Source organism: Camelus ferus, chromosome 19 (assembly GCF_009834535.1).
Source record: "Camelus ferus isolate YT-003-E chromosome 19, BCGSAC_Cfer_1.0, whole genome shotgun sequence".
In the NCBI taxonomy this organism is placed as follows: domain Eukaryota; kingdom Metazoa; phylum Chordata; class Mammalia; order Artiodactyla; family Camelidae; genus Camelus; species Camelus ferus.
In genome coordinates, this window is record NC_045714.1 from 21,512,673 (window position 1) to 21,539,230 (window position 26,558).

At 39.1% G+C, this 26,558-nt stretch overlaps 1 protein-coding gene and 1 long non-coding RNA gene across 6 annotated transcripts in view; one reads left to right on the forward strand and one right to left on the reverse strand.

The window, feature by feature from the left end:
• The window catches only part of LOC116657918, an 80,368-nt gene that overhangs the window by 9,795 nt on the left and 44,015 nt on the right, over nt 1-26,558 (forward strand). Inside the window, exons 2-5 of one of the 3 annotated variants that reach the window (XR_004313092.1) lie at nt 6,675-6,870; nt 9,569-9,713; nt 16,672-16,809; nt 23,397-23,461. This is a non-coding gene — a long non-coding RNA (uncharacterized LOC116657918). Of the gene's footprint in view, nt 1-6,674; nt 6,871-9,568; nt 9,714-16,671; nt 16,810-22,115; nt 23,462-26,558 lie in introns of those variants that run through there. The other 2 variants (XR_004313090.1, XR_004313091.1) reach the window with 2 other exon arrangements.
• Nucleotides 8,414-26,558, reverse strand: part of MACROD2 (mono-ADP ribosylhydrolase 2) — a 1,866,240-nt gene continuing 1,848,095 nt past the window's right edge. For 2 of the 3 annotated variants that reach the window (XM_032461806.1, XM_032461804.1), the window contains 2 exons: nt 24,251-24,319; nt 8,414-11,778 (listed from right to left, as the gene is read on the reverse strand). In XM_032461806.1, coding sequence (XP_032317697.1) covers nt 24,258-24,319 — 62 coding nt within the window. In that variant the 3' untranslated portion in view covers nt 8,414-11,778; nt 24,251-24,257. The remainder of the gene's footprint in view (nt 11,779-24,250; nt 24,320-26,558) is intronic. The other variant, XM_032461805.1, reaches the window with a different exon arrangement.

A 26,558-nucleotide genomic window follows, 5' to 3' on the forward strand; every position in this document is an offset into this window, starting at 1 on the left:
TATAAATGTAAAATAAATGTGTTGTAAAGAAATAAGCCCAAGGCAATGGGATCCAGACGTATTATTTAATAATTGGTGCTGGGGACATTTTTAAAGTTACTCAATCAAGTTACTTCCCACTAAATAACACATACAAAAATAAATTCAGGGCACATTAAATATGTAGATGTAAAAATGGAATCTAAGAAAAAAAGAAAGAAGAGAAAATATAGGTGAACAGCTGGAACAGTTCCCTGTCTCTAGATGGGGAAAGACGTTTGCATTTCAAAAGCTGCACATTTTCAGACCTAGAAAAATCAGACATACATTTGGACCAGGGCTTTTTTTTTTTTTTTAAGTTGAAGTAGAGTTGATTTACAATGTGTTAGTTTCAGGTGTACAGCAAAGTGATATATATATATATCTCACATATATATATTCTTTTTCAGATTCTTTTCCATTGTAGGTTATTACAAGATATTGAATATAGTTCCCTGTGCTCTACAGTAGGTCCTTATTGTTGATCTATTTGATATATAGTAGTGTATAATTGCTAATCCCAAACTCCTAATTTATCCCACCCCCACCACCTGACCAGGTCTAACTTTGATGTGAACAAATGACAGATGTCAGGCAAAGGCTGATTCTACTACATCCTTAAATCTCTATCCAAGATGGTGCAGAACAGCATTCCAGTTTTTTCCCACCACGTTGCTAAGCCCTCTTTCCAGCATGGCACTTCTCTGCTCTAATGTGTCCAGACCGCACTCTCTCCCTAAGCGGATGTGGCTCGGTTGCTCTTGGGGAGTGAGCATAGAGGGCAACACATGGCTCTGTCTCACAGGAGGGAGCTGTTTTACTTCCAAGGCAGAAGCAGGGCTAGGTAACCATCACACGTGTTTCATTTTCCTGCCGGGTGCTTGGCCAACCTACATTTTCCGGGAGTTAGAGTGGGGCCAGGAGACTGACTTGTGGCCAGTGGAACGTGGCAGCAGTTGTGCAGGTCCCTCCTGAGCTTGGCTCCTCACAATCTCCATTCCCTCTTCTTGTTCCATGGTGACCTTGGGGAAAACATGCCAAAGGTGACAGCAACACAGGATGGAAGGAGCAGGGCCCCATGTGTCACTGGCTGTAGAAAAGCTGCACAGCTTGGAAGGGGCTGTGATGCAAGTGAAAAGTCAATCTTCATTGTACTGAACCATTGAGATGGTAGTGTTTCCCCAGAGCAGTCCAGACAGTCTTACGTCAACAGCCGCTGTCATCACCCACCCCCGGATAAAAGATGGACTGTGGTAACATCAAAACACAATCCTTCCTTTGTCTGAGGCAGAATGAATCAACAGGTCCCTTTCATCTTTTCTTTTCTTTTTAACTTTTGCATTAAATAGGGAGTGGGCATAATTTCTGAACCAAAGGGAGTTCTCAAAATAATTTTGCAAATATTTTTCTCTCTCCCATTGTTCTGACACTTGTCTTCCCCATCAGGGTGCAAAGCTGTGAACTTGCTTAATGGTCACAGTTTAATTTCATATCTTCTCTGTATTCTTTCCCCAAAAGAAAAGGAAAAAAAAAAAAAAACCCAGTCAGGTGGTCAGTCCCATAAAAGGGAATTTGCCAAGGGTTTCCCAGAACAAAGTATTGAGCATAATTCCTTCACTTATTCAACAAATATTTAATAAGCACCTGTTACGTGGCGGGTACTTTTCTGGGGCTGGGGATTTTTCAGTGAACAAAACAGACAAAAATCCCTGCCCTCATTGAGCATCTTTTCCTGTCTTTTTCTCATGGAGCCAGTGGAGCCTTTCAATAGTTTTTTTCTTTTATAAATAAGTACATTATATGGTATATTAGAAAGTGGTAAGTGTCATGGAAAAGGGGGGAAAATAGAACCCATGAGGAGAGCCAGAGCTAGGGGTTCTTTGCAGCATTTCAGAGGATAATTATGATAAGCTTCACCAGGAAAGCTTTGAAAGGATTCCAAGGAGATGAGCAAAGTAGACATATGTACATCCAGAGGAAGAAAATTCTAGAAGGATTAGGGTAGCACTTTAAGGTGAGGACAATGGCTGGTATATTTGAGGGGGTCAGTATGGCTGGAGTGGAGAGGCCCATGGGGAGAGTAGGAGGAGATGGGTTTGCAGAGGTGATGAGGGGTGTGCTTGTGACATCACATGAGACCTTCAGGACATTTTAAGAATTTCATTCCTTAATCTGGGATAACTGGAGAGACATTCAGCTACAAGACCCAGAAACCTGACTCAAAATTGCTTAAAAAGAGAATTTATTGGCCCACATAGCTGAGTCAGGAAAAAAGCTGCCAAAATCTCCAGGTTTTCATGCTTGCTGTGACCTGTGAATTTCTCTTTCACAGTAACCACATATTAAGTCTTAGCGAAAGACGCTGACTGATCCAGTTTAGATCACATGGCCTCTCTAAACCAAACACTGAGGTCAGGGATATAAAGCCCTGTCATTGACCAGCCTGGATCCATGTCAGTCCCTTCTAGAGAGCAGAGTGAAAGTTCAACTTCAGAAAATGAATAAAAGGAGTGTTCTGCTAGGCTGAAAATCTTCATCACCTGAAGAAACAGGAATGGATGCTCAGCAGACAAAAATAATAAATGTCAACAACAAAAGTAATGAAACCTGGTACAAAGGGAAAGAGATTTAACAGCATCAAAACATGAAAGTCTGCATGTCAGAAAACATCACAATCAAAATTATAAAACAAAGCATGAGTAGAAAGTATGAAGGAAATATCACACAAGATAATACTCTAAATATATAAACAGTTCACAAGTCTCAATTTAAAAAATCAAAATCCCAATCAACAGATAAACAAACATGAATAGATTAATTCCCCATCAGAAGATAAAAAGAACTGACAAATCTGTCCAACTTTATTAGTAAATGAAGAAATGTTAGTTAAAATAATAATGCCAAACCATTTTTCACACATTTTTAAAAAAATCTATTTTTATATATAGTGGCTAACATTTGTAAATTTCAAACTCCCAAATTTATCTCTTCCCATCACCTTTCCCCGGTAACCATAAAATTGTTTACTAAGTCTTCGAGTCTGTTTCTGTTTTGTAAATGAGTTCATAGTACCATTTTTTTTGTTTGTGTTTTTGTTTTTTGTTTTTTAAAGATTCTACATATGAGTGATATCATATGGTATTTTTCTTCCTCTTTCAGGCTTACTTCACTTAGAATTACATTCTCCAGGTCCATCCATGTTGCTGCAAATGGCATTATTTTATTATTTTTTATGGCTGAGTAGTATTCCATTGCGTAAATATACCACAACTTCTTTATCCAGTCTTCTGTCAATGGACATTTAGGTTGCTTCCATGTCTTGACTATTGTAAATAGTGCTGCTATTAACATTGGGGTACATGTATCTTTTCCCGTTAGAGTTCCTTCTGGATATATACCCAGAAGTGGGATTGCTGGATCATATGGTAAGTCTATTATTAGTCTTTTGAATCTCCATACTGTTTTTCATAATGGCTGCACCAAACTACATTCCCACTAACAGTGTAGGAGGGTTCCCTTTCCTCCACAGCCTCTCCATCATTTATCGTTCATGGACTTTTGAATGATGGCCATTCTGACTGGTATGAGGTGATACCTCATTGTAGTTTGATTTGCATTTCTCTGATAATTAGGGATATTGAGCATTTTTTCATGTGCCTATTGGCCATTCGTATGTCTTCATTGGAGAAATGCTTGTGTAGGTCTTCTGACCATGTTTTTGGATTGGGTTGTTTGTTTTTTTTGTTATTAAGTTGTATGAGCTGTTTATATATTCTAGAGATCAAGCCTTTGTCAGTCACATCATTTGCAAATATTTTCTCCCATTCCGTAGGTTGTAGTTTTGTTTTGCTCATGATATCCTTTGCTGTGCAAAAGCTTATGAGTTTAATTAGGTCCCATTTGTTTATTTTTGCTCTTATTTCCATTGCTTGGGTAGACTGCTCTAGGAGAACATTGCTAAGATTATGTCAGAGAATGTTTTGCCTGTGTTTTCTTCTAGGAGATTTATTGTGTCTTGTCTTATATTTAAGTCTATGAGCCATTTTGAGTTTATTTTTGTGTATGGAATGAGGGAGTGTTCTAACTTCATTGATTTACATACTGCTATCCAGTTTTCCCAACACCACTTGCTGACATTTTTAATGCTGGTGTTTGTAGGACCCTCAAGGTCAGTGAAGATTCTATAAAATGGAAATTCCCATTTCTAATTGCTAGCAATACAGCTTTGCAAAGTAATTTGGTGATATACATCAAGTGTGTCTGAAACCTGGTGGTCTCCTCAGGAAATAGACCTTGATGAAGACAAGAATTTGTGACCAAAAGTGTTCATTGTAGTTGCGTTTAAAATAGAAAAAGCCATCAGGTAACCTAAGGTTCATAGAAGAGGGAAGTGATCATATAAACTTAAGTGAAAAGATGAAATATTTTTAAATGGCTTTGGAAAATCCTTGATTGACGAGAATGCACCTGTGACATGACCAAGTGAATAACAGTGTATGTGAATGACACACCATATGATTCAATTATGGAAATACTAGGAAATTAAAACAAGTTGAGAATACTACCTGCAGTCATTCCTAGGTTTTGGACAATTTGTGCGTATTATTTTGATGGATAGACAGACATAGATAGTTAGCTTGGGGGCTTTTTGTTATCTTTTCTCATTTCTGCTATGAATTTATGTGGGTTTTCTGCTTCATGTTGCATTTTTACTTCCAAAAAATATCCAATATCTTTGACTTGTTATGCATAAAATTATGTTATGCATAAAATGTAATTATACTTTAATTTTCTATGTTGCTATCCTTTCAAAGTTATTCATGATAGTTGCTGAAGATTTACCTATTTTAATGGACCTTCAAATAACCAACAGACTTATTTTAACATTTTATTGTTTAAAAAATTTCTCAGTTTTGTGTGTATATATATGTATATATATAGTGCTCATTTTCTTTGGATATTTTTATTTTTCTCAAACCTAAATTTGAATGCTTTTGCAGTGTTTTCTCTCTTTTTTTCCATTTTAAACAATTGGGACATTTAAGACTAAATTTTCCTCTAACTACAGCTTTGGCTTTATCCCACAGTTTTTATAGTGTTCTTATTTTTGTCATTTTCTAAATAGTCCATCATTTTATTTTTGATAGCATGCTTGATGAAGTATTTAGGAAATTGCCTTTTAAGTATTATAGTAACTATTGTTTCAACATTTAAATTTATTAGTTGCTAGTTTTATTGCAGAGTGATTAAAGGCCTTTGCCTAAGGTGGTGTGGGGCACAAAAATCTAAGTGGAAAGAAATAGCTTCAACAGGGAGTTTAAACCTTGACTCTCACTGCATCTTTTTCCAAAGTTAGTATTTTAAGCAGAAAAAGACTGAGATACCGTTTATTGACAAATTAAGTTATTTTCCCACAATTGCCTCTAACCAGTTGGATAAAAGCTTGGAAACAAGGCAAGCTCAGTTATTAGAGGCAACAAGCTACATTACGTTGCAAATCTGAGTTGAGACACAAATTTTTATCCCTGCCCTGTGAACAAGCAGTTACAAATTGTTCTAAATGTTCTGAAGTAGCAAATATGGCATTCACTGGGCAAGTGCACTGGGGAGGGGATCTCCTTTGAGACAGGGTGGTTGGGAAAGGCACCCCTAGGAAGAGGCGTGACAGCTGAGATCTCGAGAATGACCAGGTACCAACCGAGAACAGGGAGAGTGAGTTTTTAAGTTCAAAGGCCTTGAGCCTGGAAATAATTTGGCTTGTTCTAGGAATGGACTCTGTGCTGGCATTTTATGGACAAATTTGAGAGTCATGGTGATTCAGGAAAATGGATATGGGGCATCAGGAGGGCAGTCTCCCAGCCTTGGTTGAGCCCCTGGAAGGTGCCCTGCCAAGTGTGGGTCCTTGGCTTTGTGCAGGAAAGGATTCAAAAGCGAGCCACAGTTGAGTAAAGGTAGATTTATTTAGAGAGATACATCAAAAGGCAAGAGGAAGGCCAGGAGGTGTGGGGGTTGGGTGCTCAGGTTAGAGTAAAAGTAGGTATACACTCCATAGACAGAGTGCAGGCTGTCGCAGGAGAGGGAGAGGAAGGGGGCATTGGCTACGAGGCGAGGCTCCGTGTTGCCAGTTTTTATGAGCTCAGTGGCTTCATATGCTAGTAAGTGGAAGGACATGTCTAACTAGTCTAGGGACGGCGCTGGGATTCCCAGGAAGTTGGCCATTTCCCTCTCTTTGACCTTTTGTTGCCAGCCTTGGGACTGCCATGGTGCCTGTGGGCGTGTTATTCACCATGCTCATATATTACAATGGGCGTATAATGAAGCTCAAGGTCTACTAGAAGTCGAATCTCCCACCATCTTGAGCCTCAAGGCCTACTAGGGGTTGAATCTTTCGCCATTCTGGTGTTAATTGCTGTGTTATTCCTTGAATGGCTCTGCTCCCTTCCTGTCTCAACAGAAGATGAAGTTGGAGAGACAAATCATGTCAGTTCTTGGACTTTTAATTTAAATCCTTTGGTGGCATATGTATCAGTTAGCATAGGCTAGGTGATGCGAGGGGAATGCATGGGGCCCAAATTTCAGAACACAGGTTAACTTCTCACTCACATCACCTTCTCAGTGGGGCTTACCTGAAACTCAGCTCCACATCTTCACTTCAGGTTCTACGCTAACAGAGCAGCCTGTCTGGGAAGTTGCTGGTCATTATGACAGAGGGGACAGAAGGGCATGAGTCTTCAAGCTTCTGCCTGAAGTGACATAGGCCATTTCTGCCCACACATCATTGGCCAACGCAAGTCACATGAAGTCCAGTTTCAGTGGGAAAAGGAGGCACTGTCTTCTCCCCGGGAAAGGAAGGTACGTGGGTGTCATTATCCCCTTTAAATCCATATCCTTCCATGCATGTTAACCAAGAAATGGAGCTACGCCTCCTTTCTCCTTCAGTTACAGAGTCACTCTGGGTATTATCAGAGAAGCAATAACTTTAAAAGGTCTGCACTGAATGTGGGTATTTTGTGTGCACACGGCAAATCTCCCATTTCTCTAAATTTTATAAAACATTTTTCTCTTATTCTCATGAGTCCTTAATTTAGGGGCAAACTTTACATCAACTTCAGTAGAAAGGACTTCATATTTCCTACGCAGTTGTAAGGATTGTTTATTCATCTGGTAGAGAGCCTGGAGTTTGAGAAAGGGCCTATAGTATCAAATGGCAGAATCTAATGCTCATAATTTACCAAGTGCTTTTCCCAATGGCAAAGTATCATATCTTGGCAATTTATTCATGTTTAAACTTGTAAGAGAGTTCAGGAAGGTATTAGTATTTCCATCTTCCAAACCAAGAAATAGAGGCATTGTGTTTCTCAAAGCTCCACAACTGGGCCAGAGTTCTGGCAAGAGCAGTGCAAATGGGCATCATTGTCCCTTTTAGTCCTAGGACCCACCAGTAAAGCTAAGCAGTGTTTACTGGCACCTTTTAAAGGCAAAGGGGCAGAAGTATTGGGAGAGAAACAAGAGTGACAGGGAAAGAGATGAAAAATTGGATGTAGATTAAAAAAAAAAACCACAACTGTAGAATCATGTCAAATTATCTTTACTGTCACTTTGAAGTATTTCTGTGGAGGTTGCCCATTGTGAGATACGATTGTCCTGCCTACATTTTTTTTTTTTTCTCATCAACTTTGTTTATTACTGGAAGAATGCTCCTTGGGTTCAACAGTTTAAAAAACCTGTATTTCTCCTTTAACTCTGCAGTCCCTGGCTTTGTTGAATAAAGCTGTTGACTTTCTTTATCGCCTTCTAGAGCAACACACCTGATAGAACTTCTTCTGTAGGAAATAGAGGGAATTCAATTTGATGGAATACAGATTTCCATTTTCAGAAGAACACTGAGAGTTTCCCAAAGAGGTTTTTGTGGATCCACTGCCAAACTCTTAACAGTTGTGTAATTCAGTCATAATTCCATCAACAGTAGAGCGAGGAGGATCATGGCTGTGGTGGCTCATGTGACTGGCTCATAAAAGGTGCTCAAAAAGAATTCCAGGAACGGATAATGGGTTCTAAAGGATGGACCAGTATTCATGGAACAACCTTTGACTTCATCTCAACTTCTGTCTTGCACCTCAGAGGCTGTTGCAAGGGTAATTAGCTATCTAGTATTCAGAGAAAAATTATACATTGGGATTTGTGTCTGTACAAACTACTGTATATTTCATTTTGAAAAACATGGCCAAAACTTTGACCAGTCTTTGTAGGGGAAGATCATCGGTAAGTGACAATTGACTTGCAGGAGCAATTTTAAATACACGTACTTGCAACCAGATATATAATGTTTAATAACATTCTGAGTCATTAACTGCCGCTCATGGCTAAGGAACAAATTTCACAAAACACAGAATAATCCCACCACATCCTCTCAAACAAATTTTATTCATATTCTGCGCTAACAAATATAGTATGAAGGCAACAATTGTTTAAGTTTCTTAGTGTATGGCACAGATGGAAAAGAAACAAACATATTTCGAAGCAGTCCAGTATTTAAATGCTGGTTTAACAAAAGAGGCACGTATTATTCTACTCAGCAGTTTATGCCAGATAGCAGAAGACGTTTTTTTTTCCTTGCAAGCAACAGACTACATTTATTTGCATTAAGTATAAACATATCTTGATCAAGAAAATTACTTTTTTTTTCTGATTTTCCTTTATATCACAAATGTCAGGGTAAGGCAAATCCTTAATGAATCATATGATAAAAACCCTATTCCCCAAGAAAATATATTGAACGTATTCTGCTAACTTTGTTATTTTTCAAAGCAAAGCCGACATGCACCACATACAGAGAAATGTCGTTTCAAATCAAGTGCATCAAGCTGAACTGTATTAATTCACAAAGAGGCTTTTCAGTGTTTCACAGAAAGATGAACTATTCGCTGCGATGACTAATATGTGACCCAGTACCACAGACCGTGTTTTGGTGCCTCCTTTGTAAGCTTTTATGAAAGTGGGCTTGTCCAGCAGCTGAACACTTACCAGCTGGAGGAAAAACCCTTTGTCTCTCCTACAACAGAGCACCTTTTTAATTAGAACTATTATGTTGAAGGTCTACCTCGATCCTCTGTATGCAAACATGACTAACTAAGGGACTGTTTTCCTCCCTCCCTCCTATAACTCCTCAAGCCACATAGCCTGGCTGGAGTGTGGTTGGAAATTGACATCCAGAATTCAGATGCAGGAGAATCAATCAGCCTTTCAAACTTTCCATTGTGCTGTCTGTGCAAGGACAGCACAGTGAAATAGGTATTTCCTATGTTGTGCTGTCTTCAATCTGCCCAACAGCTAGATTTTAAATATTTTACTGTTTAGATGGAAATTGACTTCATTATTTGCCTTAAAGCATAAAATCTAATAGCCAGATAGCAACACTAGAGCAAAATGAGGCAGAAATAAAAACACATCTAACCTTAAAATGAGGTTCAAACAAAGTCAGGAGTGGGGCTGATGATATTCACTCCCGTCTTCTGGATACAGATCTTATTTCGTTTTCTATAATTTTCAGGCAGAGAACTCCCTCCTCCCAGTTGCTACCCCACCCACATTTAAAAGGAATGAGCAGAATGGCTGTCAGTGATGAAAAAGGGAACACGAGGACCGAAGTCATTCCAGTCCTGCTCCTGCTACCTGGGACATCAGGTCTCTTTCAGGTTTGTCCGCTAAAAAACCCACCATCCCTCCTGCTTCCTTCATGCTGTTTTCAGCTACAGCTCCTTACTGAGCACGCGTGTTTGGGAGTCACAGGAAAACAGGCTCCTAGCAGACTGAGCTTGTCAGGTGCTTCACAAGAAGAATGGCAGGCTTTTAATTAAGTTATAAGGATGACATGAAGTATAGAGGCTATCAGTATTCCTATGGCATCATTTCTGAGATTATTTAAAGCGAGGCTTTTCCTTGTTTCTAGAAAGCATTGTCTGCTGGTAGCAGAGGACACGTAAGTTTCCGCTACAAACAGTGGACTAGCGGCAGAAGGGGGAATGGCCACAAGCCAAAATCATGAGGTCACTTCAGTATCATTGCTGCTAGGTTGATGAGCAGCTTAAAAAAAATGAGGATATTAAAAAAAGATGAGGATTACATACGTAGAACTATAGCTTGTTAATTATTCCAGTAGACTAAATAAGCCATCCAGAGAGGCAATAAATTCAGAAGGGCGAAAACAAAATTCATAGGAAGCTAAGACGCTGAATTTACCATGAAGGAAGGCACAAAGCTGAAGAATTCCATGGGGCAGTTAGAAAGCAGAGCATCCTTTAATTGTAGAAATGCTCACTTTGATCCATTAATTTTCTCCCCTTTATGAAAGAAGAAATACATAACTAACTTACAATTCTAAAGCTCTTCCGAGGAAGGTGGATCTAAGAAGAGATGCCAGAAATAACCAGGAGTTTCTGCAGAAACAAACAGACTGGTCTAAGAGCCCGGGAGGCGGTGGGAGGCGGGCCTCTCACCTTGTGAGGGTTCTGTCCATGCTGGCTCTGGGACAGACCTTTGTGACAACGTCTGACCTCTTCCTGGGACCGTCATCCCTCGTGCCCGCTGTACCACTGGCATCTTGGCTCATTAGTACTGCTGTTCCCCTTCAGCGTGTACTTGAGAGGGAACCAGCTGTCAAATCAGCCTTGGCCTTGGCATGAACAAAGCACACCATTTAGAAGCAAACCAGGAAGCTGGAACTGCAAGCAAGACCTCTAATTGCCTTGAACTTCAAATGAGAATCTGCTCTGTGGGTCATCGGTCCCTGGGTAAAGACAGGGTGTCCTGTTATGAAAAGCATATACATAAAGAGAGATTTCAAGTGGAACTTCTAATATTCATAGGCGTCTGTTTGGATCCTAAATGCAGCAGCTCCCCTCTCTTAACTGAGACACCTAGGAAAGTGCCATCCCATACAACTGTGTCACAAGGAGTCACAACTCCCTGGGGCGGTTCAGGGGGCTCCATGCTGAAAAATACAGTAAAGACCTCTTGAACCAGGTGAGCTCTGCTGAAAGTTGGTGTCAGGGAAGAATGCACCTGCCGTTCTGCTGTGATGGAAGAGACCCGCCTTCCTTGCTCACTTCTGTGCTCTGTTCTGGCTTAAACCCTGTTTCCCGATTCCTCGTGATAACCACGTGGAACAAAACTGTACCTTGGGAATCCTGAATAAAATACCATTTTCAGTTCATCATCCTGTCCTTTTTCCAAGCGATGTCTGCGATTTTTGCCCATTTTCTAGCCTGCCTCCTTTGTCTGTGGATTATACTTATGTAGGGTCTGATGATTCCTGAAATGTAGCCTGCAGCTTATCAGACATTCATCTTCCTTCTCGTTCTTTGAAGAAACCACTGAACCAACCAGCTTTGTGAAATAACCAGATACACATGTGTGTTACACGTGCCACTGCGACCCTGGGGCAGAGTTGTGAGAGAAAAGACAGGAAGTACAGGGCTGGCGCCTGAAAGATGCATTAACACGGGTCCCCCCACCAAATGAAAGAACATATATTTTTTCTTTTTTTCTTTCCTTTTTCTGTGGGGAAACAGAACAAAATGCAGCTGGAGAAATTAGAGCAAAGAATTCCCCATCCTTCCGTGGGACTCGCCTCCCCCCACCCCACACCCTCCAAGTGTGCCCGGCTGTCTTGCTACACCCCCGGGCCGGGAGAGGTCTGCAATGCTGAGGACTGTCATTTCCTTCTGTTTCTGTGTCCCTTTGCTTCATCTTGTGCCCCTGCTGAAGACAAGGAGAAACCATTTGTTAGATTAAAGATGAGATGCCTCCATAGATTGAGCAAGGAATATCTTTTTAATACAGCAACTGAAGTGTGTCTCACCCTTCAGACATGCCTAGAAATATCTTCTTTGACTATCAAAGAGCTTTGGATGTTTGAGCTGTAATTGTTGGCCCGGGGTATCTTTAAAGAAGATATAAATCACTGCAAATAAACATATGCCATGTTGACAACTTGCTTCAGCTGACGGGATGATTAAATCAACTCTTCAAAGTATTCTTTGAAAAACCAGACCTTGAACTGGTATTCCCTCCCTTCTCGGCCTGTTTATGCGCCCCAGTTTGCAGGGCTCTGCACAGAAGCAATAATAATTTATATAATACTGACTTGCAAAAGTCATTAGTGGGATGGTTATCCCACCACTCTGAGCTCTTCGTTATGAAGGATGCATTGGCTGTGTTCTCCACTTGTGAGAGCTCTAAGAAGACAGCGTGCCTTAGAAGGACCCCTGCTCTTTGTTATTAATTTTGTTTAGATTAAAAAAAAAAGGTATAAATCCACATATAGGGCAATGCACAGATCTTAAGTATACTTCAGCTTGTTTTGAAAAATGCATGCATTTAACCCACACCACTACCAAGATATAAAACATTCCCAGCACCCCAGCAAGTTCCCTTTTCAATTATTAACCGTGCTCCTGCTGGAACCAACAATTGCTCTGACTTCTATTGCCATATATTACTACATCTCTTCCAGGAAGAATTGGAGACGATCTCTGAGCTAACTTTCTATTCTAGTGTCCTATGAATTAAAAAAATATACTCTTTGAGGTGTGTATGTGTACATAAAAGCAATAGCATGCCTGTTGCAGACAATATTTAAAATATCCAAAAGTAGACAAGAGAAGAAATCATCCTGCATAATGCTTCTATGCACAATAACGTCTGTCATTAATGTTACGGAGTGTTTCCTTATATTACTTTTCTATACCTTTCATTCAAATACACACAATCATAAATTTTAATTTTAATAATGAAAATTGCAACCATGAAGAAAATTACAGACAACACTAAAACATACCTAGAATTTATTCACCATCTAGATTTAAAATGTGTTAATATTTTTCAAACTTCCTTGTGGTCTTTATTTGACTTTAAAAAATCAAGCATTACAGATAAATTAATTTATAGATAAATTAAAACTATTTCTCTCCCTTCCGAGTGATTACCGAATCCTGATGTTAGTGTGAATCAGCAGCTTGCATGTTTTTATAATTTTACGCACATAGATATTTACAAATATACACATGATGGGAAATATGTAGTATTACTTTGTGTATTATTAAATACGCATAAATAGTAATTTTGTTTTACCTTGTTTGTAACCAGCCACCAATTAATTAATTACTGTAAGTTTATAGTCAATATATATTTTAATTTTCCTTTGTGTTTACCATTTTTCTTAGCTTGCAGTTGTTCCTCGCACCCTACTCTTTCCTCTGGGCTCAGTTTTCTTCTTACTACTGTGCATCCTTTAGTAGTTTTTTGAGAAAAGGTATGTGAGTAGCAAACTTTTCTTTCTTCCTGAAAATGGCAGATATCATTTTCTTAAGTGACAGTGAGATTAGTGAAGAATTTTATGTTGACACTCATTTTTATCTATGATCTGAAGACTCAGAATGACTCCATACCTTCTGACTTAAATCCTTGATCTTGTGAAACCTGCTGTCTGTGCAATACTCATTTCTTCATGGTTAACTCACTTTTCTCTTTGTTTATTTTTTTTTTTTGTCTTTGGTGTTCTGCAGTGCATACATGTGAATTTATTTTGAATATGTCCTTCTTGTAATTTATTATCTTCTTTTAACTTAAAATTTATGACTTTTACCAGTTACAATAAATCCTTGCCATTATCTTTCAGATACTGACTACTATCCCCTCTTAGAACTCTTGCTGAACACAAAACGTCTTGGGTTTTCTCCTTCTATACCCCATGTCTCTTCATGTGTCATTTACATAACTACATATTTGCTTGCTTTTTCCAAATTGTTAATTTTTCTTAGTTGGCTCTTTTCTTATGGTTTTTATCTGCTTTTTATCTTTTTTTGTCCTTTAACTGTATTTATTTTATAAAATCTTCAAAATTTCCTTCAGGGTCTGATAGTGCTAATCATCCTGTAATTCTACCCACTGGCTCTCATTCATGATGGACCATTTCTTTGTAGTGTTTTGGAAGTTAAAATTGTGAACTCATCTTCAGAAATTGATTTCTTCTGTAGGAATTCCAACAGATAGTTTTACACTTCTATTTGCTAACTCTACCAGGGATAACACTGGTCTATAACCAGCTACTAAATCAGTTTCTCAGTTTGTGCATTACTGTATGCTTTTGGATAAAATTGTGTTTCAAACTCAGGGTGCACTTCTGTTTTCTAGTTATTATGGGAGCTTTTTTCCTTCCCCATGCAGCACCCTGGGCTCAAGCCCTCTTGTTAATTTTTTGAGCTGGGAGTCCCAGATATATTTATGTAGAAGTATCAGTGTCAACTCCCTCCCTTGAGTGGCCCCAGGTCCCAGGTGGGCGTTAAAGCCCACGTTTCTAACCACAGAGCCTCCCAGAGCATCAACAACCAAACTGCAGCCCTGGGGGCTGCCTCATTGTCTGGCCACCAGGCTGCTATTCTGGCTTTCAAATTCCTCTTCCCTTATGACACCTTCACTTTCCTGTCAGTTAAGCTATGTATTTTCAAATATTTTTTGTTACTGTTTATCTCTCATTTCTAAGCATTTATATTGAGAGGGGATCTGCATTACCCTACCTTTTCAGTCACCTATTGCTACAAAAACAAGCCACTCCAAAACGTAGTGCCCCCCCCCCAAACTCATGATTTATCATTTTTAATGATTCTGTAATCTGGCCTGGGCTCAGCTGGGCCGTTCATCTGCTCCAGGTGGCATCCATGGATGCCAGAACATCCAAAATGCCCTCTCGGTTTCCACAATCTCTCCTTGTTCTTCCTCATTCTATAGCACAGCTTGAGCTCCTTACAGGGAAACTGGATTCCAAGAATGCAAAAATGGAAGTTACAAGGCCTTCTAAAGTGCAGCCTGGAAGCCACACTTGGCCTGCCATATTTCTCTAGAACCAAAGGTTCAGATTCCATAAACATCTTTTTTTTTTAAATTTATTTAATTAAAAAAATTTTTTTTTATGGGGGAGGTGGTTAGATTTTACTTACTTAGTTTTAGAGGAGGTCCTGGGGATTGAACCCAGGACCTTGTGCATGCTAAGCATGTGCTCTACCACTTGGGCTATACCCTCCCCGCCTTTCCCATCTTCACATGCCCTCAAATAGTTACTGAAAAATTATTTTTACATTTGCACAGTGTTCTATTGATTCATTGAACAGTTTCTCCATTGCCATTTATGACTGATCTGATTTTCTTGCAATTATAAATTACACAATGCTAAGCATTCTTATATTATGTCTTTGAACTCTACAATTCTAATTCCATTTCACTGTATTTCTTTAATTTCCTTGGAGGTATGATGCACAGAACTAAAGGTTCTTTCTTCCCATTGAACTACCAGATAACCTCTACAAACTCAGCTGTGTAAATATTTCTGTGAGAATCAGTGAAATTCCTTAGGTCATACTGTTCTCTGTGACAACTGGGTTCAGAAATTTACTATTGTTTTAGGATCAGTATGGTGTCATCAAAGAGTTCTGTACTGGAAGTATCTGAACTTCCATTGATCAGCTAAGTGACATGCAAGTTACTTCTTACTGGAGCTAAGTTTCCTTAAACCAATTTCAAACTTAAAGTTTTGACAACTTATACATTTGGGTGAAGGTATGTAGATTCACGTTTATGGTCAAGGAAAATATTTTGACATGAACCAAGGAAAACATATTTATTCTGGCACTTTATCTAGATATTGATAATAGTGCCTGTAAGACAAAAAACCTAGACAAGAAGTCTATAGTTTGTTGGCAGCAAAGGGACAAAGGTAAGGCAGTACTAAAGAATGTGCATTTAAATTGTTCAGGCTTAGTCTCACTTCATTACTTTTTAATGGAAACTTCTTTACCGTATCATTTCTGTAGCTCAGCAGGATAATTTAAAATACATGAACAAGGTTTAAAAAAAAAAGATGAAATGTTTATAAGACCATGTATGAGTTTGTACTTTTTAGCAGTCCTGTGCTGTACATGCATTGCACAAATGCTATTATATTTAGTTTTAAATGATATTCAAAACCATGATGGGAAGACAGCTGCCTGCTTTCACATGTTCTCAAACTTTAGTCTGCCATGATGCTGGAGCTTGAGTCTGGTGCAACATGGCCTTCTTGGGGGGTGTGGAGACCTACAGAGAAGACGCAGGAAGATGTGAATGATAAATGTTGCCTGCCATATACCCCTGCCCTGATGGTGAGCCCTAAAGGAGCTCAAAATGGAGACAAACAGGCTACCCACTGGCAAGCCCTCAGCCACTGCAGCCATCCCCCAGCCATGCACCCAGAGAGGACTCAGGATGGGGAAGAACAGTATACTGGCCCTAGGAGGGTAAGGAGCCTATCAAAGGAATGCAAAGGAATGATTTCAGTGAGCCCAGACTCTTGCATCTTCCCATACATAGAAAAGCTCTATTAATTAACTTGATATAGCTGTTTTTTTTTTTAATTAACAGTAATCTTTTCATGTTTTGACTGCCTGGTCTTTGTTGCAAAACTTCTATATATCCTAGCTCCTCCCTTACCTCTTTAGAGCAATCCCTCCGAGCTGTCTAAAAGGCTGCCTCCCAGGCTTGAAGTCTACAAAGTCCACGGAATAAAACATAATTCTCAATTTTTAGGTTGTGCTTCTTCTTCTTCTTCTTTTTTTTTTCTAGTGGATCGTTTTGGTGACCATGAAGGGACCCAGAGCAGACCTCTCTCCTTCACCTGAACTCTACGAGGATTCAGAGCCTTAGTACCAGCAGAGGCCTCTTGGGCCCATTTACCTCCTTGGAGAGTCTGGGCAAATTTGGGTGAGTCTCTCCTGGTTCTCAGGTCTCCCGTTATTGGTTGATGATCCTAAATTTTATTTGTTGGTGTTAAACTCCTCTCTGGAGGAGTAGGTTATCCTTGAAACTTAGTTTCAAGAAGAGATTCCTGGGTTATATCCTCAGTGAAAGGCACTGGGAAGGTTTGCTCAGTTTAGACCAGGTTATCCTCAGTTGAAAGACTGCAAAGACTTGGCTCAGTTGAACGAATACTGAGTAGGGTTAGATAGAGTATTTAGAGGGGAGGCTAGCCTGTCATTTTACCTTTAATTGGCTACCTACTAAAGTTTGCTGAAATAAAACTGAAATCTAACAAGAGCTTTCAGCTCTGAAGAAGGGCACATCTCCTCTCGCCGGCAACAACTTTTTCAGGCAACTGAGAAACTTGTGAGAGTGGTGGGGGCAGGTCCTCGTATGGTGCAGCAGTCCCTATAGGGAAGCCCACTCATTTTAATGAAAGTTCACTCGGCCAGGGACATGAATAAGAACTGACCGTTCTGTGATCTGAGCACCCACAGTGGGCTTACACTGCGAGAGGGAGGACCCAAGACCCATAAGAGGAGCTGAGACAACTCTAGGGTAAAACTTGGAGGAGTTAAGCTCATTGGCTAACCACAGGATCATCATTAATGATTTTATTTCCAACACCTCAACCTCTGAATGGGGAATAAAGCTTTCAAAACAAAAGAAAAAGGAATGACAGACTGCCAGCCTCCAACTAATACCCCAGCCAGGTTTATGTACATACAAAGCTTGCACTTGCAAGTACTTACTTAATTGGGAATGAAAGGAAGTCTCACCCTGAAAATTACTAAGAATGGGGATCTTCTATTGCATATGCAATTATGCTAAAAAAAAAAAAAAAAGCTGGCTTAATACAAACATCTTTTCAGAATTCTGACCTTAAAGAAACAAAAGTCCTTCTAGGAGTAACTTGCATTTTTCTTCTGTGCCTTTGAAATGTAAATATGCTACTTGATCTTCTTCCAGCATGGTGTGTGTGTGTGTGTGTGTGTTGAAAACTTGGTCTCTTCCATCCAAAAAAGTACATGTATGGTGTACATTTGGCAGCCAATCGAATAGACTGGTGTTCGTTCTAAGCAGTTTTTTGTCTGGCTGTGCCAACTCGCAGGGGCTTTTTACCATCTTAACCTTTGTTGCATCAGCCTGTACAACAAAGGTCTTTACTTTCTTAGATGATTTTGGGGAGGGAACTTTCTGGATCTTGTTTAGGTGACATCTTTCACACTCCCTTGTGGGGAAGCCTCTTGTATCTTATTGGTTTGGAGTCACTATTAAGATTCATCTTATTCATGACCAGATGATGGATCCTTTAAACTGAAGAAACTTCTAAATTGATTAAGTTTTTAGTGAGCTCTCATTATAAATAGCTGTTTTATTGTTACATATGAAAAAAGGGAAATCACATGAAAGGGTGGAAAATACATACCTAGTGTTTGACCTAGGAACTCCCTTTGTTTAAAACAAATAAGAAAATCAGTTTGGGAAGCTTTATTTGTGTTCTCTTCCCCTTGATGGGTCTTACAGTTGCTAATAAAAATGTTAGAATAATTAATGTTAATTAGGCTGATTAACAAGAAAATTTTTAAAACTGAAGGAAAAGTCTAGAGACTCTTTTCCAACAAGGTGGACATTTTAAAGGGATTTGTCCCAAATGGATAAAGAAATTTATTGATAGTTATTAAGAAGTGGGATAAGTAAAACAGACATTTATGGAATTAAAACATTTTATTTCTACACTAAGGTTGAATAGGCCAAAGGGGAACCCTTTTTTAAAAGTGTTGATTCCCAACATTAAAGGACCCCAAACAAGACCACTCCATTTATCTCAGTGTTAAAAAAAAAAAAATATATATATATATATATATATATATATATATATATATATATATATATATATGGAAAGGCTGGAAGAAAATTACCCTGAGATACCTTACCGACAACTACATGGGGCAAGACTTAGGCCAATAAATCAAATTAAAGGATTGACAGAAGGGCCTGAGTCCCCTGGCTCAGCCCCTCACAGGGGAACCCCCTCCCCAGAACCTTTTATATAAAAATAGATAAAATGGACAAGGGGTAAAAAGATAGAAAAGCTTCTAGAACCCCATCTAAGACCAAGACTTGTTGATTGGGTTCTAATGGAATCTAAAGGTATAAAATTTGATAAAATTGAGATGAACGTTTATAAAAGTTGGTATATTTAAATGTGCTTGATATAAGATGGTTACACCTCTTTTGCTTAATTATATTGCGGGATAGACATGTTTCCCTGGGGAATGCCTCCCTGCTTAGTGTTATAAAACAGGGCATCTAGATTGGCCCCCAGGAAATACAAACATACTGAAGGGGACCAGTAGGGCTACCTGAGCTGTGCAGTATGAAGTAAAAACTGGGAACTAATACTCAGGGGCTAATAAAAACAACAGTAGTGATTTTGCTCTGGGTTGTACACTCTGAAAGAGGGTCTTATTGACTACTTTACACAAGCTTTTGAAGGCATGATAAGTTAAACCCTAAAGGCCTAGAACATAGAATCCCCTTAAATTTCAGTTTAGTTAGAAATCTCGCTGAAAAGCAAATGAAAGAATATATAGTTAGGCGAGTCAATTTTTTAACATCATCTAAGTGACAGACCAGTTCTTTGGGGGAATTAAAAGCAACTGTCTTTGCCTTGCAAATCTCTTCAAGTCAGAAATAAAAATACAGCCCACAATGACCTGAGACTACCCTAATTAGCTCAGTCAGGTAGAACCTGAAACCAAGGGGAAACAAAAGGGCAAAAGTGGCCTTTTTAAACTCAAACTGTTACTGAATGCAAGTTTGTGGGTGTGATGCACAGTGAGGCGAAACCGAAACATCAGAGATTGGAGCGGAGAAAGGTCTATTGCAGGGCCCAGCAAGGAGAACAGGAGGCTTGTGTTCAAAATCCTGAATTCCCTGATGGTTTTTAGGGTGAAGTTTTTATAGGCAAAATTTGGAGTGAGGGCTGCGGAGTGTGTGACTTTCTTCTGATTGGTCGGTGGTGAGGGAAGAGGGCGGTGCTCCAGGAATCTTGTGCTTGGCCTGAAGTTACCATCCCCCACGTGTGTGTGTGTGTGTGTGTGTGTGTGTGTGTGTGTGTGTGTGTGTGTGTGTGTGGCGGGGGGGGGGGGGATGCCTTAGTTCCTGCAGAAGAACTGAAAGGTACTGTTATGTGTATCTGTCGAGGAGCAGCCAGGACCCTGCTTTCCTCGCTGCACTGTTGTCCCTTTACTGCTCCTCGCTTATTTCTGTGTTCCCTCCCTTCCCTGATTCGCAGTTGCTTGAATCTGCCCTTTGGAATTCAAGGAAGGTCTAGGAGGCGGAAGGAAGCCTGTCTCCTACAAACAAGAAACGGGGGGACAAGAAAAGGATTTGTACCTGGGAAGGCCCCCACAGGGTCCTGCTCAATTTCAAAACTTCTGGAAAGCTCACTCAGCCAGGATCTAATCCATAGCCTCCTTAAGGGTTTATCAAGAACAAATACAAATCTTAAAGTATTTTCCATAAATAGTAAAGCCTTAGTCATCTGAGCAAGCAACTGTAATTTATTCCAACTATTAATTATAAACTGGTTAATGTATATTGTAATAATACCTGATTCATAGCTAATTTTTAAAGTTAAGCTATGAGAGCTCTAGTTTTGTCTGTTTCTATGTCTATGTACCTACTATACTTATGAGATGTATCTACCTCTGGAAAACATATCAGAATTAAACTTACAAAAGAGCTCTATTTAACTGACTTAAAAGTAAGTTCTTAAACTAAATATGAAAGAAACTAGCTAGAATGAATCTCAGGTTCATGTAATCTAGAAAATAGTCAGTATTAAATTAACATCTGGTACTAAAGCTAGCTGAAGTTTGCTGGTTCATCAATATAGCCGTCCCTTTCATTGTACTTAGGTTTACTGAAGGTCAGTGCATTCATGTTATTTCTGTTACAGAGTTTGTCAACAACAACAAAAAATTAACTTGGTGTGATGCAATTCATCTAAATGGATTAAATGCAAATGAGATAAGAGCTTTCGGGCAAACTTTTTGGAAATAATCATGTTTTAGGAATATCTACTTGAAAATAATCTCTCCAGATATTTGGTAATGTGAAATTTTAGAATTATGCTAAATTAAGTTAAATGATGAAAGTTTATTGACAAGGTCATTCCCAAATAAAATACTGAAACATTAATTACTGAACATTAGCTTCCCTTTACAGAGAAACTAAAGGTGTTTAGAATATTAATAAATATGTTTGGTGCCACACTGAGATATTTTCTATAAGAAAGCACGTTTTAAAAAATTATTGGTACTTATGTTTGCCAATCCACAGAATGCTAATGTAGAAGACAGTTCATAATTGCTTACTTCTTAGTTTTCACTAGAAAATAAGATTTTGAAGAGTTGAGGATTCTAATTTAAATATGCAATTAAAATTAATAGAAATAATAAAGGAAACATTTCAGTATATGGTAGGAAAATAAGATGTGTGTTGTGAAAAAAGAAGGTGTGAAAGATGGAATTGCATTTTGTTAAGAGAAAAAAAGAAGTAATTTTGCCCTTGAGCTGGCTGTTTCCAGATGGGGAAAGAAAGGGACAAAATAAGATGGATACAGAAAGTTGGTGGAAAGGTACCCTGAGAAAAGAGTTTTATGGATGGTCAGGATTGGCTAAATTTGGATTGAATTTAATTAAATGGATTTTGTTGTTGAAAGTAAGCTGGTATAAGACTGGAGTATGGTTTTCTCTCTCTGTTAAGAGAACAAAGTTTTCTTGCAGTGCTGCTCTTGGTAACAGATTGTGTGAGTTTCTGTGCCTTTAAGTAACCTGTATTTACTTCTGAAATCTCCTCACTTTGGTTAAGCGTACAAGTATTGTCTTGCAGTGATCTGTGATCCTATTTGACCAAGTGTTTTAAAACATTTTAACAAACTTCATATCAAATTTTAAAGTTCTTTTGACTTCCAACTAACTTTCAGAGAGCCCGTATGACATCTCAGAGAGGAATGTTAAACTAATTAGGTTTATATGGTATGTTACGTGAGAAATAATGTCAAATGATTAGAGATGAACCTTAGGTTATATTGTATAGAGAAATGTCATTAATATAGATATCCCAACATTTATATGAAATTTCTAAAAATTTGATATGCCCTGGTGTAATGTTATCAGTCATGATTTTAATTATCTTAAAATGTTGTATGCCACAGAAATATCCATGTTTCTTGTCAAATGGTTTCTGATAATTTTTAGGTCACACCACTGAACTGGATAAGAAATGACAGAACTTTAATGGAAAACCTGAAGACTTCGTCTAGCTTATCAGGAATTAATTAACTGATAAATATGATTTATCATTTTATGACTTTTTCTGAAATATACTGGCTTTTAATCTTTGTTTTCCAGAAAAAAAAAATTTCCTTTTATGCTGTGACTTACAATGTTTTCTAAGCATACCTTTAAAAGATGAAACACTGATCTATTTCTCTGTACCTGATCCTTCCAGATTTTCACTTCTCCAGCTGGCTCTCCTGTAGACTTGCTGGTTTATCACAACAGATTACAACTAGTTATACTAATCATTGTTTTAATTTGTTCTCTTTGGTTCCAAATTATTTATGCTTTGTGTGTCTCTCTCCCTGTGCTATGACCTTATTAATGTTACTAGCTGTATTATCCTGTCTAGTTTATAAGACTGTCTCTTGCATTACCCAGTGTGTAACCAGGTCTCCAACAAAACTAATGTTAGCTAAATTCTTGAGACAATTAATCATGTACACATAACTCCACATGAAATAATTGTAATAGTGTAACTGTAGGTAGGGGAAGAAGCAACAAGGGAAAACATTCTCTGAATCACAAGAGACTGGTAAGATAGGCAATCCACAGCATTGTAGGTTATCCACAGAGCCTAATCCAAAAAAATTAACACATTGAGTAGCTTATCAACAGAATCTTTATCTGATCTAGGAATGAGACTTCCTGGCACCATGAGACAAAATTGGTCATGAAATGTCTCCCAAATATTGGTTGAATTTATGATGAAGGGAAAGCACTGTGAATGAAAAAAATGTTGCCTGCCATATGCCCCTGCCCCGATGGTGAGCACTGGGGGAACTCGGGATGGAGACTAACAGGCTGCCCGCTGCCAAGCCCTCAGCCACTGCAGACACCCTCAACCTCAGGGTGCACCCTGAGGGGACTTGGGATGGAAAAGGGCAGGATTCTGGCCCTAGAGAGCCAAAGTGCAAATCAAAGGAATGATTTCATTGAGCCCAGACTCTAGCATCTTCCCATACAAAGAATAGCACTAATTCATTAACTTGAGATGTCTGGTTTTCTTCAATTAACAGCACTCTTGCTGTTCTGACTACGTGGTCTTTGCTGTAAAACTCCTGTGTATCCTGGCTCCTCCCTTACCTCTTCAGAGCATCCCTCAGAACTGAGAGGCTGATTCTGGGCTTGAAGTCCAAAAAGTCCACCAAATAAAATACAACTCTCAACTTCTGGCTTGTACATTTTTTTTTTTTTCAGATGACAGAGGCAATGGTGTCAACACATTCATGTCTTGCCCTGATGAACGCCAATTCATTTATCCCGTAAGTTTTTTCACAGCTAAGTATTTTAAGCCAGGAATCAAAATAGGGAGCCTGGTTTCTTTCCTCTCATTCTCCTCACCAGCCCGCAAGATACAAAAAAAGGGTTACAGACCACTCATTATTCTAGATACACTTCAGCCTTGGCTGAGAGATTTACTTCAGCCTTGGCTGAGAGATTTAGAATGTTGGTCTGGAAAACTCCTAGACATGATCTGGTGCAGATGTTTGTTTCCCTGTGGAGTTCCCTGAGGCTCATTCAACTCGACAAACCTCTGTGTGGACACGCAGGTCTGCAGGCAGTGGTGTGAGAGGACGGGACAGAAGGCAGCTTCTTTCAGTCTGAACACACTCAAATGCCTTTCACATTCTCCAGGGCACAGATTTAGTGTTATGCTTAAAAACAGACATACTAAACAACTCAGCAGGTAGCTTCTGGAAAAGCAGTGCTTCAGAATCAGCTTGAGGTTGCTGAAATAATTTAATCACTCCAGGAGGCCAGGGAAGGGTGAGATGGATGGAAAATATTTTTTTTCTTGCTGTCAAAGCTCAGAAAACTAGGATACTGCATCATCTAGATATGCTGTAGCTTATCTTTTTCCTTTAAAGATCGTAAGCTTCTAGGGGTAATCCTTGCTCCTTATACTCTGTTATTTGGTATAAAGATTTTTAAAGTTTAGCCCAAGCCATGCTGTGGGACTTGATAGAACTGAGGGAAATCCAACATGCTTTTACACACTGTTTCTACAGCTGGTTTAATCCACCAAAAGTCTCAGCACAGAGGCAGCTTACCTGTTAGTTAATCTTCTTGCTGACTCTCTGTTGGGTCATTTACACTGTCATCCTGACTATTCATTTCAACTGCAACCAGAAAGGAAAACAAACAGGTTAAATATTTGTTAAACCCAAATCTCTTAAACATATTAAAGTGGACTGTGAATCGTTACATGCCTGATTTCCTGTCTTAACCTCTTTTCAGTTTGTTTTCCTTCCTTCAAGATTTGGGGACTATGCTTGCAGATTTTTACTGGTGGGGGATGGAATTGGGCAGAATTGCCTCTTTACGGAACTGTAGGAGCTGTGTTGTCATTTCATACCAGACTTTTGGGTTGATATTTTGGCTGTTTATTACCATCCTTAGGGAGATTCAAAGGCCTTAATAGATGTCTATGAAAATAGAGAGAAAACAAAGCAAAACAGCACACTGACGTGTGGAGAAGTAAGCAGTTTTCTCCAAAACAGCAATGCCAGGAGGCCTGCATGGTTTCAATTTTGAAATTCAAAACAGACCCCAAAACTTGCCAATGTGTATAGTGGCAGTGGACACCACAAAATAACCAGATCACAGTGATAATAAAATGTGTGCTTTCACTTTACTGTGTATAGTATTGTTCTGTGTATACATTTGCATACAAATAGCATGCATAATTAATGCCACTGTCCAGAAGTAGCTCAGGGCAGGCATAGCAGTCACTCTGGAAATTTTCAAGGGTCAGTAGGTTTAATTAGGTTGATATTTTTAAAGCATCAAAGCCCATATTATAAACTGAGAGACATAACCCACAGATGGACAATGGCTAGACCTTGTATAATAGTAGAACTCTGACTTCAAACCTCTGCAACAAACAGCTTGGGCAACCAAACCACAGTGTCTGCAGCAATCAGCTCAGAACGGTCAGGACTTGGCCAGCGACTGCCAGCTTCACTGTATTTCACTCTACGCTTCCAACATAGGACCAACCAAAGAAAGCCAAATATGTCCCCAAACCAACCAGCCACTTCTCGTTAGCCCAAGTCCAGCTCCCCTGGCCAACAACCTCCAATCAGAGGATGCTTGAGGTCTTCCCTTTGGTTCACTGTGAAGTTTTCCCACTTCCCCGCCCACCTTTGCATTGGCCAAAGACACAAGTGATAATAATGGCTGACACCCTGGGTATAAAGCACTGCATAAGTAGCCTTTGTTTGTTCTCACTTGTTTGCACAAACTCAACAATCCAAATCTCTTTTTCTTGAACATGAAAACTCGATTGAAGTGAAATAGAGGCAGCTGCTGGATTTCACATTCCAGAGACTTGAAAGGGGGAATGATGTTGTATGGCAACCCAGCCCACTCTCTCTTGAGCAGAGAGGTTGTAAAAGCAGGTCTCTTTCCTCCTCCTGCAAACTGTCCTTGGTTTCTTTTTTTCCCCTCTCCATCCTTAGTTTGTAATGATGTGTGAGCCCATTCTATACCCCAGGTATAAACTGGCCAGATGCAGCAAGCCTGCCTATAATCAGAGAATACTGTGTGCACTTTCCACCCTAGCTTATCAAGTTATTCTAAGCCCGCCCATCTCCATGTGGGAGTATGCAGAATAAAACACAGGAGAGCATTCCTCTTCTGTTTCTTTCTCCAAGCCAAGGGTCACTAGTTCCAAAGCCTATTAATAATTGTTAGTACAAAAAGCATTCCATGATCAAATAAGCTTGGGAAAAGCAATGTTGAATCATGTTAATAAGTTTCTTTACCGCTAAGACTTCTGAGAGCCTGTAATGTGCATGGCAAATCTCCAAGTGAGGACTAAAATTTAGCATTTCCCACATTTATATCCCTTTTATTCAATGCACATTGCACGGACCTGGTATTCTTCAGAATATGCTTGATAGAGAACTAGCTAAGAACCATGTCTATATTATCACAACCAGGCTGGGGCAGGTTTCATTCAACTGAGCGTGACTAACATGGAGTGGCTTTTAGTGGATAAAGCTGGGGTTTAAAGACATTCTTCCCCTAGAGAATGCATGCCCATGAGTTAAAATCAGTTTGTATTGGGTGTAAGACAGGGAATATACAACACAGGGAATATAGCCAATATTTTGCAATAACTGTAAATGAAAAGTAACCTTTAAAATTGTATAAAATTTTTTTAATTAAAAAAATTCAAAAATCAGTTTCTGCAAACAGGCTTATAATTAAGGGAGGCAATTAAACTGAGGACAGGCTTATAGAAGGATGAAATACATGGTCTAGGAAACTCTATTTAAAACCACCAAGCAATTTCTACCAGTGGCTAAAATTTCCCCAAGGTCATTATCAACCCAAAGTAATTTTCTTTTTTTT